The sequence below is a fragment of the Gorilla gorilla genome, chromosome 12 (genome assembly GCF_029281585.2).
Source record: "Gorilla gorilla gorilla isolate KB3781 chromosome 12, NHGRI_mGorGor1-v2.1_pri, whole genome shotgun sequence".
Classification (NCBI taxonomy): Eukaryota; Metazoa; Chordata; class Mammalia; order Primates; family Hominidae; genus Gorilla; species Gorilla gorilla.
The window spans coordinates 33,732,202-33,749,144 of record NC_073236.2 but is presented as its reverse complement, the minus strand read 5'-3'; the positions used below and the strand labels follow the sequence as shown (position 1 = coordinate 33,749,144).

At 35.7% G+C, this 16,943-nt stretch overlaps 1 protein-coding gene across 1 annotated transcript in view; it reads left to right on the top strand.

The window, feature by feature from the left end:
* The window catches only part of ANKRD36C (ankyrin repeat domain 36C), a 173,737-nt gene that overhangs the window by 124,306 nt on the left and 32,488 nt on the right, over positions 1-16,943 (top strand). The window contains exons 74-78 of the mRNA XM_063695529.1: positions 42-956; positions 2,361-2,513; positions 4,016-4,086; positions 4,425-4,518; positions 5,022-5,051. Coding sequence (XP_063551599.1) covers positions 42-956; positions 2,361-2,513; positions 4,016-4,086; positions 4,425-4,518; positions 5,022-5,045 — 1,257 coding nt within the window. The 3' untranslated portion in view covers positions 5,046-5,051. The remainder of the gene's footprint in view (positions 1-41; positions 957-2,360; positions 2,514-4,015; positions 4,087-4,424; positions 4,519-5,021; positions 5,052-16,943) is intronic.

Here is a 16,943-nt window from a genome sequence, read left to right as displayed (position 1 = left end):
CCTATTGGATACTAGTTACAAGTTTGCTTTGTTTTACTTAGGTTTCTGAAACTGATGAAAAAGAAGACCTGCTGCATGAAAACCGCTTGATGCAAGATGAAATTGCCAGGCTCAGGCTGGAAAAAGACACAATAAAAAACCAAAACCTGGAAAAGAAATACTTAAAAGACTTTGAAATTGTGAAAAGAAAGCATGAAGACCTTCAAAAGGCTCTAAAACGGAATGAGGAAACATTAGCAGAAACGATAGCCTGTTATAGTGGACAGCTTGCTGCTTTGACGGATGAAAACACAACGCTCCGTTCCAAACTGGAGAAGCAAAGAGAGAGCAGGCAAAGACTGGAAACAGAAATGCAATCATACCATTGTAGACTGAATGCTGCTCTATGTGATCATGATCCAAGTCACTCATCAGAAAGAGACCAAGAGCTTGCTTTCCAGGGCACAGTAGATAAATGTTGTCATTTACAGGAAAATTTGAATTCTCAGGTTCTGATTCTTTCTCTGCAACTTTCTAAAGCTGAGAGTAAGTTCAGACTCCTCGAAACTGAGCTCCATTACACAGGAGAGGCTCTGAAAGAAAAGGCTTTGGTTTTTGAACATGTGCAAAGTGAGCTAAGGCAAAAACAGAGTCAAATGAAGGACATTGAAAAAATGTACAAAAGTGGATACAATACAATGGAAAAATGCATAGAAAAGCAGGAAAGATTTTGTCAACTAAAAAAACAAAATATGTTGCTTCAACAGCAACTGGATGATGCTCGCAACAAAGCTGACAATCAAGAAAAAGCAATACTTAATATTCAAGCCGGATGTGATGCTAGAGTACAAAACCTTCAAGCTGAGTGCAGAAAGCACCGTCTTTTACTAGAAGAAGACAATAAAATGTTGGTCAATGAATTGAATCATTTGAAAGAAAAAGAATGCCAATATGAAAAAGAGAAAGCAGAAAGAGAAGTAAGTATCAAGAAAAATAAGTATTTTTCAAACTTCCTGAAGTAAAATTTAAAGTAATATTCAGTTACAGCTGAATGTTGGATCTAGTTGAATATAAAAAAGGATACATATGATAAATATATCTGCTTAGAAACAGTCCTTGTCTCCAGCAAGTCAAAGTTAGAACTGAGAGATGCTTTCCTCTGATTAAAGTCAATGTGTCACTTATAAAATTTTAAGTTATAAAATGTTAATATAGACTAACATTAATAATGTAGTCTTATACTGCTGAAATAATACTTTTAATGTATTTATGTTGCAACATTTTAAGACCATGATAAATCAGGTATATGGAAATGCTCATACCTAAAATGATATTTTGAAATTGATTCAATTAAGTGGGGTACTTTGACAGTGAATTTCAGATTTCCTAGATGAACTGAAGTGTATTCCCTATTTCATAATTACTTTTCTTCAGTAGCTTTAAATATGTCTTAGTTGGTAAAATTTTGTTTTTCTTCATGTCAATTTGACTTAAATCTGAAACTATTTCAATCTCAAATTATGTATAGATATGATCATTCTATTCTTTAAAGGCATCTAATTTTACTTCTATTATAATATGGGGAAAATGCAGTAAATTTTAGCCAAATCATGTTTGATTTAATCTTCTGACTGGCATTTATAATTTACTTTCAGTTTTTAAATAAAAAATTTGCTCATAATTTTTATTTCAAGGCTCAATTACTATCATTTGGATATAACTTTGTCCAGGACAAAGAGAGGCATAGCTATCTGTGATTTATTAGTTTGACACTGGATCCCCATTCTCAGACTAAGGAGGATTTCAGACTAACGAGGAGTGGCAGGATTCACGTAGAGTAGGAATGGAGTGAGTACAGAGGAGAGATATAGCAGCTGAGTCAGGGCGGGAGGTGGAGGGCGGGTTACTTAGAGCATCTAAGGCCACTGGAATTTTACTTTTCTTCTGAGATAGACATCTATTGGAAGGATTTAAGCAGATGATTTAATGTGAGGAACTGTGAGGTTGATTTGAGTTTCTAATTTAAAAAAAGAGGGAAATCATTCCACAATGTATAATTTACTACCATCAGTCTCACCCACATACTCATTTCTTTTTGAGACTTCAGAAGGTTTTTAAGCATTGCAGATTCATCAAGGGAGGAACGACTAGTGGGCTGAATATGTTGTGTGAATAACAATACCAGTTTGGCAGGAAGATAACACCTTCTGTATCCTTAACTGGATTCAGTAATACACAGGAATGTGTACACATGAGGAAAAGAAGGTGAATCGGTCTGTGTGGTGAGATTTTTCAAAGAGTATGCTTTAGAGTTAAATATTATTAATGGTTTAATAATAAGGTGATTTGTAAAATCAGTAACAAAAATAACATCTTATCAGGTAGCTGTGAGACAGCTTCAACAAAAACGAGATGATGTCTTAAACAAACGATCAGCAACAAAAGCTTTGCTGGATGCTTCATCGCGTCACTGCATCTATTTAGAAAATGGGATGCAGGATTCAAGGAAGAAATTAGATCAGATGAGAAGTCAAGTATGTATGCAACTTTGCACACCAACAACTGTTAATCTGTAGCTAGTTAACTAATATAAAGTGTTTTGGGGTACTAATTTTAGTGGATGGCTTTCTTTTGTATTTTTATGATAATGTTATTAAAATTTTATAGTGGATGGCTTTCTTCTGTATTTTCCTTATTATTAATTTTATTAAGATTTTATTATAATGCACCTATATCTTGATCTCTGGCTTTCATTCTGCCATTTTTTATACATATATTTTTTTCTTAAATATTTAACCTTAGGAAAGTTGAGAATTATGCATCATTTCTCACAGAAGTTGAGAGAGTTTTTTTCCTGTTAAACAGTCTATTTTTAATGATTTCTCTATTGGCATGGTGAGGCAAGCCAGATGAATTCAGAGGATGATGTCTAATGGAATGTTTCAGAAAATTATCTTATTTTTAGTCTCTACTTTTCTGAATGTATAAAGACCCTATGTATACTTATTTCATATATTTCAGGTTAACTTGTTCAGAAAGGCCATTTTACTGAATAAATTTTTATTTCGATGAAAATCCTTACTTCCTTTGTATTGGGCTCAGAGAGCACACTCTGTCTCTATATGGACAGTTAGCATTTGCCAACATGTATCTATTTTCTCTTATTTGTAGAAAAAGCTAAACTAAAAAGTGGGTTATAGAAGGTCAGCAAAGGATGGGTTTGAGATGTTTGGGTTGGTTAAGTGGGCATTTAGACAACAGGGCTTCTCCTTTGGCATGTTTAATGGACACCTTTGCAGTTTAAGATGATGCTTTTAAATTACTTCTCTCCTAATGATGACCTGAGTCCTGCTATTCAATGGGAGAGTCAATAAGATCCTGCAGGATCTTATTTGGAACTGACTTTGTTGATTTTAATTTTGTTCCTGCTTGTTTTTAAATTTTCTTGTTGTTTCCCTAGAAAGGAAAGATGACGCTTAGTTTTAAATATTTAAAAATGTGCAAGTTGCTTTGCTATAATAAAACTAAATGCATACATACAAAAAATAAAATTATAGTTGATGTGGTAGTGTTTGGAATTCAAAATATAAATGCTTAGCCTGAGGTAATCCTTTATCTTTCCACATTTTACCAGTTTGTAAGTTTGAGTATTTAACTGATAAAATGTAATTCAAAAGCAAGAAGAATGTTGTGTTTTAGTCCTAGAGCAGGGGTCTGTGAACTTTTCTGTAAAGGGCCAGATAGTATTATTTAAGGCTTTGTGAGCCATAAGATCCTTGTTGAAATAACTTGGCCCTGCAGTTACAGCACAAAAGTAGCCATGAACAATATGCAGACTGAAGGGGTGTAGCAGGTCCCACTAAAATTAATTACAAAAAACAGGTAATGGGATGATTTCTCCTAGATTATGACCTTTTATAAATAAAAAAGATTCTGATAGTCTAAAATATTTTGTATATATTTTGTTGATTCATTCATCTACTGATGGACATTTAGGTCATTTCCAAATGTAATTTTTTAAAATTCTTTGTTTCAGTTTCAAGAAATACAGGATCAACTTACAGCTACTATAAGATGTATTAAGGAGATGGAAGGCGACGCACAAAAGTAAAATTTGAAGCAGCACACAAAATAACTTGAGTATTTATAAAGCAAAAGAGCACTGTAGTATGAAAATTGTATCAGTTATGATAATTAGTATGTCTTTGTGAACCCAAAAAAGTTTCATTTGTAAGCTATATTGACATACATCATTTTTCTACATTATTCCTAAATTTTGCATATTATCGACAAAACACAGGTAGAAAAATGACACAGTAGCCCAATCGTCTACTTTTGTGATTGCTAAGAATTTGTGTAATTATACCTTCAGAAGTTTGTTTAGAATTTACATGATTTAAAAACAATTATGTGTGAGAGTAATTATTTTAAAATGCACATTTTAGGCTTGAAGTAGAAAATGTCATGATGAGAAAAATTATTAAAAAACAGGATGAACAAATTGAGCGGTTTGAGAAAATCCTGCAGCATTCAAGTTTGGTAAGCTGATCTCTTAATTTCTGTCATACTGAAAAGGAATTTTATTTTTCCAGTAGGACGGGTTAAATATCCCTTGTCCAAAATGCTTGGGACCAAAAGTAGATTTTTTTCAGACTTTGGAATATTTGCATATACCTAATGAAATATCTTGCGGATGGTACCTGAGTCTAAACATGAAATTCATTTAATTTATGTTTCATATATACCTTATGTACATAGCCTGAAGGTAATTCTCTACAATGTTTTACAGTAACTTTTTGCAGGTAAGAAAGTTTTTACTGTTTTCCCCAGAGCCTGTCACATGAGGTCAGGTGTGGAATGTTGCAGTTGTGGTGTCATGTCCGTGCTCAAAAAGTTTCAGATTGTAGAGCATTTTGGATTTCAGATTTTTAGATTAGGGATGATCAATCTACAGTACAGATGCTCCTTGACTTACAGTGGGTTTACATGATAATGTCTCTTGTTTGACTGAAACATTATAAGTAATATTTGATTTATTTCAGATGCTGCAGGTGTTTGAGAGCTAGATGAAGGTATGTTGCCAAAATTTATGAATTAAATTCCAATCATTGATTTCTGAAATAAACTCTAAGTAGTGAACGGTATTCCTTCTCAATTGCTTGGTTAATAAATGCTACATTAAATATTTTTTCTTACACACATCTAGTGAAAGATGTGAAAACATAAACATTCATAGTGAAGGGTATACTTATGCTTTGTTAATTCATCATGTTCCATAGCTTTAAAAAATCGCAAGAAGTCTGTGTATCCCTTTTTTTCTGGCCCTACACTTTTCTTCTGCCACCCCTATAGAACTGTCAGCCTGCACACTGAAACTGTTCTCACAAAACAAAGGCACCATCAACTTCTCAAGGTTAAGGTAGTGATTTAAGGCTAACAGACCCCACACTCCTGATAATAATTAGTTAAGCAATTACAGGTCACAAGCAGTCACTTGACCAGTGACATTTTAAATCTCTAGTCATTGACTTTGTCATTGGTTTACTTTTGCCCCTGGGAAAAGTTGAAAATTCCTTAGCATGGAATCAAAACTCTCACATCAGTGTGGTTCTTGTCAAGTTATTCAGCCTTATCTTTCGCCACTTACCATACTCTGCACCTTTGTTGTAGCATCCAGCCAAACTAGACTACGTGGAGCTCCACAGTGATCGTCTTCACCTCCAGCTGTTTGCATTTATTTCTTCCCTCTATCCTACATGTGTTTTCCTTCCCCTTCAGATATCAACCTATGAATTGCCTCTACCAAAAAGCCTACAATATTGACACAAACCTGGGCTAGTATCCGTTCTATGTCTTCCAATAAGTGCTGTCTTACACTTGTCATTGTATGTATGACTCTGTATGGGAATTGCCTGTTTGTTTTTTCAGATTATAGCATACAGTTGTTGAGGGGTGGACCGTATCATCTTTATCTTGTAATTCCAGTGCTTGTCCTAGTACCTTAGCACATGGTTGCTGAATACATGAATGAAGAGTGAGAAACCAGAAGCTCTGATACTTAACTGCCATGATAATCAATTCAGTGTGCAACTATGGGCAAATTATATTTAATAGTAATTGCATATTGTACATATTTTTCATTCTTATTAACACTGATAAACTTTTCAGCATATACTGACTTTCTCTTAGTTAACTGTGAAATCATTTAGATAAAGAATATAATTCTTTTTCATTCTAACTTCTGAATTTAAATCTGAATCCTCTATAGCAGGGGTCCCCAACCCCCAGGCCACACACAGGTCCATGACCTGTTAGGAAGCAGGCTGCACAGCAGGAGGTGAGTGGCAGGCAAGCGAGTGAAGCTTCATCTGTATTTCCAGCCACTCCCCGTTGCTCACATTATCACCTGAGCTCTGCCTCCTGTCAGATCAGCAAAGCCATTAGATTCTCACAGGAGTGAAAATCCTACTGTGAACTGCACGTTCAAGAGATCTAGGTCACATGCTCCTTATGAGACTCTAATGCCTGATGATATGTCATTGTCTCCTTTCTCTTCACGATGGGACCATCTAGTTACAGAAAAACAAGCTCAGGACTCCCATTCATTCCCCATTATGATGAGTTGTGTAATTATTTATTATGTATTACATTATGTATTACAATGTAGTAATAATAGGAACAAAGTGCACAATAGATGTAATACGCTTGAATCACCATCCTGAAACCATCCCCCAAACCCCCATCTGTGGAAAAATTATCTTTCACAAAACTGCTGCCTGGTGCCAAAAAGGCTGGGGACTGCTGCTCTATAACTTCTGCACTAGAATCTACTAATGAGTAAAATCTAAATCAATAACTAGTTTTAAAAGCATAACAAGAATATGTGCTGTCTGGCTGCAGTGGCTCATGCCTGTATTCTCAGCACTTTGGGAGGCCAGTGCAGGTGGATCACTTGAGGTCAGGAGTTCAAGACCAGCCTGGCCAATATGGTGAAATCCTGTCTCTACTAAAAATACAAAAATTAGCTGGGTGTGGTGGTGCATGCCTGTGGTCTCAGCTACTCGGGAAGCTGAGGTGGGAGAATCACTTGAACCCGGGAGGCAGAGGTTTCAGTGAGCCAAGATCGTGCCACTGCACTCCAGCCTGAGCAACAGAGTGACTCCATCTCAAATGCAAAACAAAACAGAAAGAATACGTGCTGACCAAAAAAATCTAAAAGACAATAAAATTGTATTACTAGGCTGTTAACATGATATTTTGTTTCCCATTAAATGTGTGACATGCAAAAGTATTTATTAAATGAAAATATTTTTGTATCTTTTATGTCTGATGAAAATTTATATCGTGTTTTAAATGATGTTTCTTGGCCTCTTTAACTTTTTATTTTTTTATTTTTATTTTTTGAGACGGAGTCTGGCTCTGTCACCCAGGCTGGAGTGCAGTGGCGAGATCTTGGCTCACTGCAAGCTCCGCCTTCTGGGTTCACGCGGTTCTCCTGCCTCAGCCTCCCAAGTAGCTGCGACTACAGGTTCCCAGTTAGTTTTTTTTTTTTTGTTTTTTTTTTTTTTTTTTTTTTTGTATTTTTAGTAGAGATGGGGTTTCTCCCTGTTAGCCAGGATGGTCTCCATCTCCTGACCTTGTGATCTGCCCGCCTCGGCCACCCAAAGTGCTGGGATTACAGGTGTGAGCCACTGCGCCGAGCCTGAAAATCTTACTACCTAAATAACTTCCCACTCCACTCACACCCACAATCTTTCTATAATCCACATTCTCTCCTGAGACAAGAGCTTGGGAAGTTCCGTCTTGCTGAGGGAACTTTATATTGTTCAGGAATTCTTTAATAAGCTTTTACACAGTTGGGGAAACCAGGGAAAAGCAGGTTTGTCACTGCTTTGCTGAGGAGCAGACTCACATGCTTTGGAAGAATTTAGTAAACCTTCAATAGATGGCCTAAGATACTAACAGGGGCCATCTCATTAAGCTACACAGTTATTTATAAATGAAAGTATAATCTAGAACTTACATGTCAAAGTCTTCCACTACAAAGATGGCAAATATTTGGCTAAAACTGCAATGTTTGTCCCAGTTGACAAAACTCTAATCAAGCCCCTGCCCTTCTCATTCTGTTTTTCCTTTTAAACTTTTTTTTTATATTTTAATTTTTCATTTGACAAATGCATATTTCCTCTTTATACCATGCTTCCAAGTGTCACTCTGATACATACCTTCAATGACCAGACACAGGATTGTGCAGTTTGTTGTGGACACTCATCCCATGAATAGGGAGACTCCGATAACCTGAACAGAAGGCTCTGAAAAGAAAGGAAACTTTCTTTTCCGTCCATACAGAGCTTCCCCCCATTATTTCAGTGTACACAAACCAACATCAGTTCTTTAACACAAAAATAAAAATACTCAAGATCAAGCAATTGTGAGGGGAATCATCTTTCCAGAAGTCAATTCTTCTAGCGGCTACCTTCAGCATATACAACTTGAATGAAAAGAAGTTGGTCAAACGAGTAAAACTTTCCCACCTCATTCCATTTCTGTCTACCCATTGACAACACCTTCGGTCTTCTCACAAATATTGAGTAGAAACACTGCCAACTCTTCACCTTTATCTGGCTCATTCCCAGAGGCAGGAGAAGATGTGATTTATTTGGTGGATGGGAAATCTTATCCATTGGTCCCATCAAATCCATTGGTCCACGTTTGCCTATTAGTAAGGCAAACTTACTCAGTGATCAATGAGTACATCTAGTCTCTCTTTCTCCTCTGGATTCTGAACAGGAGAAGTGGAAGGCAGGTGAAGACCCTCCTTGCACTGGGTGGGTAACTGACTGTTCTGCAGATGAACTTTTTTTCGTTCAGGTTCTAAAGTCAAGGCTAGGGGGCAATATTAGAAGTCTTTTTTGGTCAACATTAAGCCATAGTTTCTAAATCAGCTTTAGGAGGAATAATGTATTTGGATATTGATCTGACCTCTTGTTTTTATTTCTAAGTTGGTTTGGCACTGAAAAAGGAGAAGTATGTTATCAGTCCACATCCCTAATGCCCTGACATCCATGAATCCATTTTAGTGGAATCCAGATCTCTAAGAAAGAGATATAAAATATTTGTTCCTATCCAACTGTGATTAATATATTTCCAACTATGTTGCTGTCTGTAAGTAGAGTCTGCATACATGTTTCTGGTTCATATATGCCTAGGGTTCCAGAGCATTACATTTCCATCAAAATGTAGATCCCGAGAATGCCAGAGAGGGTCAGGCCGAGGATAGAACAGACAGTGATTTTCAGATACTGCAGTAGGAAGGTGGATCCACCTCTTGGCTGGTACTTGTAACCATGAAGTGTGGGAAAGTAATGACCAGATTGAGTAAATGACCAGAAATTCAAAACTAAGCCACAAGAAATTTGTCTATTTCTGCTTTTGTTGACTGCTGTCAGGGTTACATCAAAAACAGTATTGCTGAGACCAGTGTTGTGGAGCTTTAACTCTATGTTTTCTTCTAGTAATTTTACAGTTCAGGCCTTCTATTTAAATCTTCATTTGGAGTTGATATTTGTATGTGGCGTAAGTTAAGGGACTAACTTTATTTTTCCTGTGGATATTCAGTTTTCTCAACACCATTTGTAGAACAGACTATCCTTTAACCGTTGTATGTCCTTGGCACCTTTGTCAAAGATAAGTTGACTGTGTGTGGATTTATTTCTGGGTTTTCCATTTTGTTTAGCCAATTTGTCCATTTATATGCCACTACCATGCTATTTGGATTACAATTGTTTTACAATATGTAATAAAATTAGGTAGCAGGCTGTCTCTAGCTTTGTTCTTTTTGCTCAAGATTATTTTGTCTATTTTAGGTCTGTTCAACACAAATGTCAAGATTTTTTTTCCATTTCTGTAAAAGAATGGCATTGGAATTTTGATAGTGATTGCATCAAATATGTTGCTTTTGGTATTTTGTTCATTATCACAATATTAATTCATCCCATCCACAAGCATGAATTTTTTTTTATTTACTTGTGTTTTTAAATTTTTGTTCATTGGTGTTTTATAGTTTTTCATATACAGGACCTTTAATTTTTTGCTTAAATTTACACCTAAGTATTTAATTTCTGTTGCTATCATACTTGGGATTTTTAAAAAATTTCTTCAGGTAGTTTGTTATTTGTATACAGAAACACTTCTGATCTTTGTTAGATCATTTTGTATCCTGAAACCTTATTGAATTCATGCATCAGTTCTAACAGTTTTTGGTGGAATATTTAGGGTTTTCTGTATACAGGATCATGTTGTCTGCAATTAGAGATAATTTCACTTATTTCTTTTCTGAGTAGGATGCTTTTCTTTTCTTTTCTTGTCTAATTGTTCTGCCTAGGAATTCCACTGTTAACGATGAAAAGAAGTGGTGAGACTGGTCATCATTGTGTTGTCCCTGAACATGGAGGAAAAGCTTTCAACTTTTCACTGTTGAGAATAATGTTAGCTAAGAGCTTGTCATACATGGTTCTTTTTTGTGTCGAGACACATTTTCTGCACACTTAATTTGTTGAGAGCTTTCATCATGAAAGGGTTTTAAATTTTGTCATGTGCTTTTTCTGCATGTATTGAGAGAATCGTATGATTTTTGTCTTTGACTTTGTTCATGCATTTTATCACATGTATTCATATGCATATGTTGAAACCAACTTGCATCCAAAGGATGAATCCCACTTGATCATGGTGAATGATTCCATTCATATATTCTTAAATTTGGTTGCTAATGTTTTGTTGAAGATTTTTGCATCAGGGTTCATTACTGACATTGGCCTAGTATTTTCGTCTCTTGTAGTGTCCTTGTCTGTCTTTGGTATCAGAATGATGGTAGCCTAATAAAATGAGTTTGGAAGTATTTCCTCGATTTCACTTTTTTGAAAGAGTTTGAGAGTAATTAGTATTAGTTCTTTAAAGGTTTGTCAGAATTTAGCAGTGAAGCCTTCTGGTCCTATGCTTTTCTTTCATGGGAGGCTTTTAATTTCTGCTTCAGGCCGGGCTTGGTGGCTCACGCCTGTAATCCTAGCACTTTGGGAGGCTGAGGTGGGTGGATTGCCTGAGGTCTGGAGTTCGAGACCAGCCTGGCCAACGTAGTGAAACCCTGTCTCTACTAAAAATACAAAAAAATCAGATGGGCGTGGTGGTGGGCGCCTGTAATCCCAGCTACTTGGGAGGCTGAGGTAGGAGAATTGCTTGAACCTGGGAGGCGGAGGCTGCAGTTAGCCGAGATTGTGCCATTACACTCTACCTTGGGCAACAAAAGCAAAACTCCGCTTCAAAAAAAGAAAGAAATTCTGCTTCAATTTCCTTATTATTTATTAGTCCATTCAGATTTTCTGTTTCTTTTTGATTCAGTCTTGGTAAGTTGTATATTTGTGGAAATGTTTTTATTTCTTCTATGTTATCCAAATTGTTGGCATACAAATGTTCATTATATGAACAATTGTAATCCTTTGTATTTTAGAGTTAAAAGTTGTAATTTCTCCTATTTCATTTCTGACCTTATTTGTTGGAATAGTCCTTTTTCTAGTTAGTCTAGATATGGATTGGTTGATTTTGTTTATCGCCTTAAAAAGAAGTTCAGTATTAATTCTTTCCATTGGGTTTCTCATATCTATTTTATTTATTTCCACTTTAATCTTTGCTATTTTCTTATTTCTGCTAATTCTTGGCTTTGTTTCTCATCTAGTTCATTGAGGTATAATGATTGATTTAACTACATTCTATAAGTTTTGGTATGTTGTGTTTTCATTTTTGTGTGTCTTAAAATACATTTTTAAATTTTTTCTGTAACTCATGGGCCATTTATGAATATGTTAAATTTTGCCATTTTATGTATTTTTCAAGATTTCTTGTGTTACTGATTTCTAGCTTTATGCCATTGGGATGCAAAAATTTTCTTGCTATAATTCAATTCTCTAATATTTGTTAAGATCTGTTTTGTGGCCTAACACATGATATATACTGGAGAATGTTCCACCCACATTTCAGAAGAACATGTACACTTCTGCTGTTGGATAGGATGTTCTGGGTATATCTGTTAGATCTAGTTGCTCCAAAGTGTAATTCAAATCTAATGTTTCTTAATTTATTATCTTTCTAAATGATCTTTCCATGGTTGAAATTGGGGTATTGAGGTCTCCTACTATTATAGTATTGCAGTATATTTTTCTCATGAGATTATTTAATAATTGCTTTATGAATTAGGACCTTGAGTGCATATATATTTACAAGTATTATGTCTTCATGATGAATTAACTCCTTTATCATTATGCAGTGAACCCTATCTCTTTTATAGGTTTTGACTTAGTTTATTTCTTTTAATAATAAGTATAGCTCCCCTGCTCTATTTTAGTTTGCATTTGCATGGAATATCTTTTTTCATCTTTTCAGTTTCAGCCTATATACGTCTTGACTGGTAAAGTGAGTCTCTTGTAGGCAGCACATGATTGAATCTTGTTTTTTATTCTATCCATTGATATGCTCTATGTCCTTTTATTTGACAATGTAATGCACTTACTATCAAGGTAATTATTTATAGGGAAGGACTTGCTACTGCCACTTTGTAATTTTTTTTCTGATTGTTTTATAAATTCTTTGTTCCCTTTTTCTCTCTTGCTGAACTATTTTATAACTTGATGGCTTTCTGTGGTGGTATGCTTTAAAATTTTGGATAAATTGCAAAATAAACTTTTTTATTTTGTGCAGTTATGATAGGTTTTGTTTTGTGGTTATCATGAAACTTACCTAAAATATCATATTCTTATAACAAACTACTCTAACAACTTCTGATAGCAACTTCTCTTTAATTGCATCCAAAAGTCTATACATTTTCATTCTCTCTCCCATACAATTGTACAATTTTATGTCAAAACTTACCCTTTTATTTCATATTTATATACCTTAACAATTTATTGTAGCTACAGTTATTTTCAGTACCTTTGTCTGCTAACCCTACTAGTAGGGATAAAATTGCTTTACAAACCACCCTTAGAATATTAGAGCATTTTGAGCATGACTGTGTATTACTGATAGCATTGAAGCTTTTTACTTTTATATGTTTTTTTCTTACTATTTAGGCTTTTATTTCAATGTAAGGCTCTTCCTTTAGTAATTCCGATCAATCAGGGATATTGATTATAAACTTTATTAGTTTTTTTTTGTATAGAAAGGTTTTTATATCTCTCTCTCCCTCATTTCTACAGGACAGCTTTGCTAGGCACAGAATTTTTTTTTTCAAGATGGAGTCTTGCTCTGTCACCCAGGTTGGAGTGCAGTGGTGTGATCTCACCTCCCAGGTTCAAGCTTGCTCACTGCAATCTCCGCCTGCCAGGTTCAAGCAATTCTCCTGCCTCAGCCTCCCAAGTAGTTGGGATTACAGGCCCATGCCACCATGCCCAGCTAATTTTTGTATTTTTAGTAGAGATGGGGTTTCATCATGTTGGCCAGGCTGGTCTTGAACTCCTGGCCTCCTGATCCACCTGCCTCGGCCTCCCAAAGTGCTGGGATTACAGGTATGAGCCACTTCACCCGGCCGGGAACAGTATTGTTGATTGGCATTTTTGTTTGTTTGCTTGCTTGTCTGCTTTAGCATTTTGAATACATCATCCCTCTCTCTTGTGGACTGTAGGGTTTTCTGCAGAGAAATCCACTGACAGCCATACTGAAGCTCCCTTGAATGTGATGTATTTCTTGTTTTTTTTTGCTGTTTTCAGTATTCTTTGTTTTTCATTTTTAATAACTTCATTGTGATGTGTGTTGATAAATGCCTCTTGGATTGAAATGGATTCATGACCTCTGCAGTTTTCATACCTCAATGTTGTCATCATTCTTCATGTTTGGGAAATTTTTAGTCATTATTTCATTAAATATGCTTTCTAGGCCTTTTTCTTTTTCTTCTCCTTCAGAAACTGATATTATATGAAAGTTGGGTTGTTTGATTGAGTCCCATAATTGCCATATGCATTTGTTATTCTTTTTTGTTGTTGTTTTTCCCCTGATGGAATCATTTCAAATGTTTTTTCTTTAAGCTCACTGATTCTTTTTTTCTGCTAATAAAATCAGCTGCTGAAGCATTGTATTAAATTTTTAGTTTGTTGTATTCTCTATATCTAGAATTTCTATTTGTTTTTTGTTATCATATCTATTTCTACTTCAGAACTATCATTCTGTTAATGAATTTTTTCCCAAATTTATTTTAGTATGTTATCCATATTTTCTTGTACAGGCATACTTCAGGGATATTGCAGGTGTGGTTCCAGGCAACCACAATGTAACAAGAACTTGAATTTTTGGTTTTACACTGCATATAAAAGTTTTTTATACTATACCATAGTCTATAAAGTGTGCAATAGCCTTATGTCTACAATTACATACTTTAAAAACTACTTTATTGTTAAAAATGCAAATGATCATCTGAGCCTTCAGTGAATTTTAATTTTTGCTGATAAAGAGTCTTTCCTCTGTGTTGATGGCTGCTGAATGATTAATGTGGTGGTTGCTGCAGATTGAGGTGGCTGTGGCAATTTCTTAAAATAAAACAACAGTAAAGTTTGCTGCATCAATTGATTCCTTGATTCCTTTGATGAAAGGTTTATCTGCAGTGTGCCATGCTGTTGGATAGCATTTTACCTCACAGTAGAACACCTTTCAAAATGAGTCGATCCTATCTAATGCTGTCACCGCTTTATCAACTCAGTTTGTATAATAAGATAGGTGTTTTTTTTTGTTTTTTTTTTGTCATTTCAACAGTGTCTTCACAAGGAATAGATTCCATCTCAGATGGCCGGGCTATAAGAAACAACTTTTAGTACATTCAAGTTTGATCATGAAACTGCAGAAATTCAGTCACAGGCTCAGGCTCCAATTTTACTTTTAGTTCTCTCGCTAGTTCCATCACACTCACAGTTACTTCCTCCACTGAAGTCTTGAAACCCTCCAAGCTATCTATGAGGGCTGAAATCAACTTCTTCCAAACTTCATATTTTGACCTCCTCCAAGGAATCACAAATATCTTTAATTTCATCTAGAATAGTGATTGCTGTCTAAAAAAATCCAAATGATTTTTAATTTGCCTTGTGCAGATACGCAGAAGAATCATTGTCTATGGCAGCTATAGGCTTACAAAATGAATTCTTAAATAATAAAATGTCCTTGATCCATGGGCTTCAGAATGAATGCTGTGTTAGCAGGCATGAAAACAACATTAATCTATTTGTACAACTCCATCAGAGCTCTTGGGTTATGAGTGCATTGTCAATGAGCAGTAATATTTTAAAAGATATATATATATATATACACATATATATATACACATATGTACATACACACACATACACGTATACACACACACACACAAACACACACACACACACATGTTTTCTGGACAATAGGTCTCAACAGTGTGCTTAAGTTATTTGGTAAACCATACTGTAAACGATGTGTTTTCATCCAGGCTTTGTTGTTTCATTTATAGAGTATAGGTAGCATAGGTTTAGAAGAACTTAAAAATGTAGCAGAATGGTAAATGAGTACTGCCTTTAATGTTTTAATGTAACCAGCTGCATTAGCCAGTACATAGAGAGTCAGCCTGTCCTCTGAAGATTAGAAGCCAGGCATTGACTTCTCCTCTATAGCTGTGAAAGTTTTAGGTATCCTCTTTTTCCGGTATAATGCTGTTTTGTCTACATTGAAAATCTGTTATTTAGCATAACTGCCCTCATCGATGATCTTAGCTAGATCTTCTGGATAACTTGCTGCAGCTTCTCTGTCAGCACTGGCTGCTTCACCTTGCACTTTTATGTTATGAAGATTCTTTTCTTAAACCTCATGAACCAACCTCTGCTAGCTTTAAACTTGTCTTCTGCAGCCTCCTCACCTGTCTCAGACTTCATAGAATTAAAGAATGTTAGGGCTTAGCTCTGGATTCAGCTTTGGCTTAATGAAATGTTGTGGCTCATTTGATTTTATATCCAGACCACTAAAACTTTCTTCACATCAGCAGTAATACCATTGTACTTATCATTTGTGCATTCACTGGAGTAGCCTGTTTAATTTCCTTTAAGAACTTTTTTTTGGCATTCACAGCTTAGTTTACTGTTTAATGTAAGTTGCCTAGCTTTCAGCCTATCTGAACTTTCAACATGCTTTTCTCACTCTATTAATCATTTCTAGCTTTGTATTTAAATACTGGCATCATGGGGGCTAATGTGGCTTACAAAGTATAATTCATCTGGCAGATGGAACCACAGTTTGACACTACCAGTCTTATGTCGGGTTCAACCCAGTAATAAATCCAAGCCTACCCATTCTTCCCGGAAGGAGCTTGATTATGCATCAAATTCCACAACCTCTGTAGTTAGTGCCCAAGGAACTGTTTTCTTAACAACTTTGCTCTGTGAGTTGACAGGATTTTGTATTTTTGAATGTATTTAGACCATAGAAAACAAGGAAGTAAGCATACAATGGGCCCACATTCAGAAGCTATCTCCTCAGGATCAGAGGCTGCATCCAGAGTGTGCATAGGTGTGTTTGTCACAGATCCTCTACCAAGCTTAATGGAGAGAGAGTGGGAGATAAATGTCCATACTAATCTTCATCATGTAGCTAGAAAGAACTGAAACACTCCTCCAGCCTTCTAACTTTTTAGCTACATCTGGATTGTCTGGCTCCTACCTTAACCAATTTCTGGTTACTGACAAGGCGTGGCACATCCTAAGTTCCAGGGAGCCACCAAAAACAGTCAACACTAGAGCACACAAGGATTTGAGAGGTACCTGAAGATCTCTGGCTGGGAAGTTTGGTGAGATCCTTTTCCTACATGGGGCCAGTCTTATCAAATGCACAGGAGCCAACAGAGAGAGTCGAGGAAAAATGAAGAAACAGGGAAACATATTCAAAGTAAGAAAACAAGATAAATCTCCAGC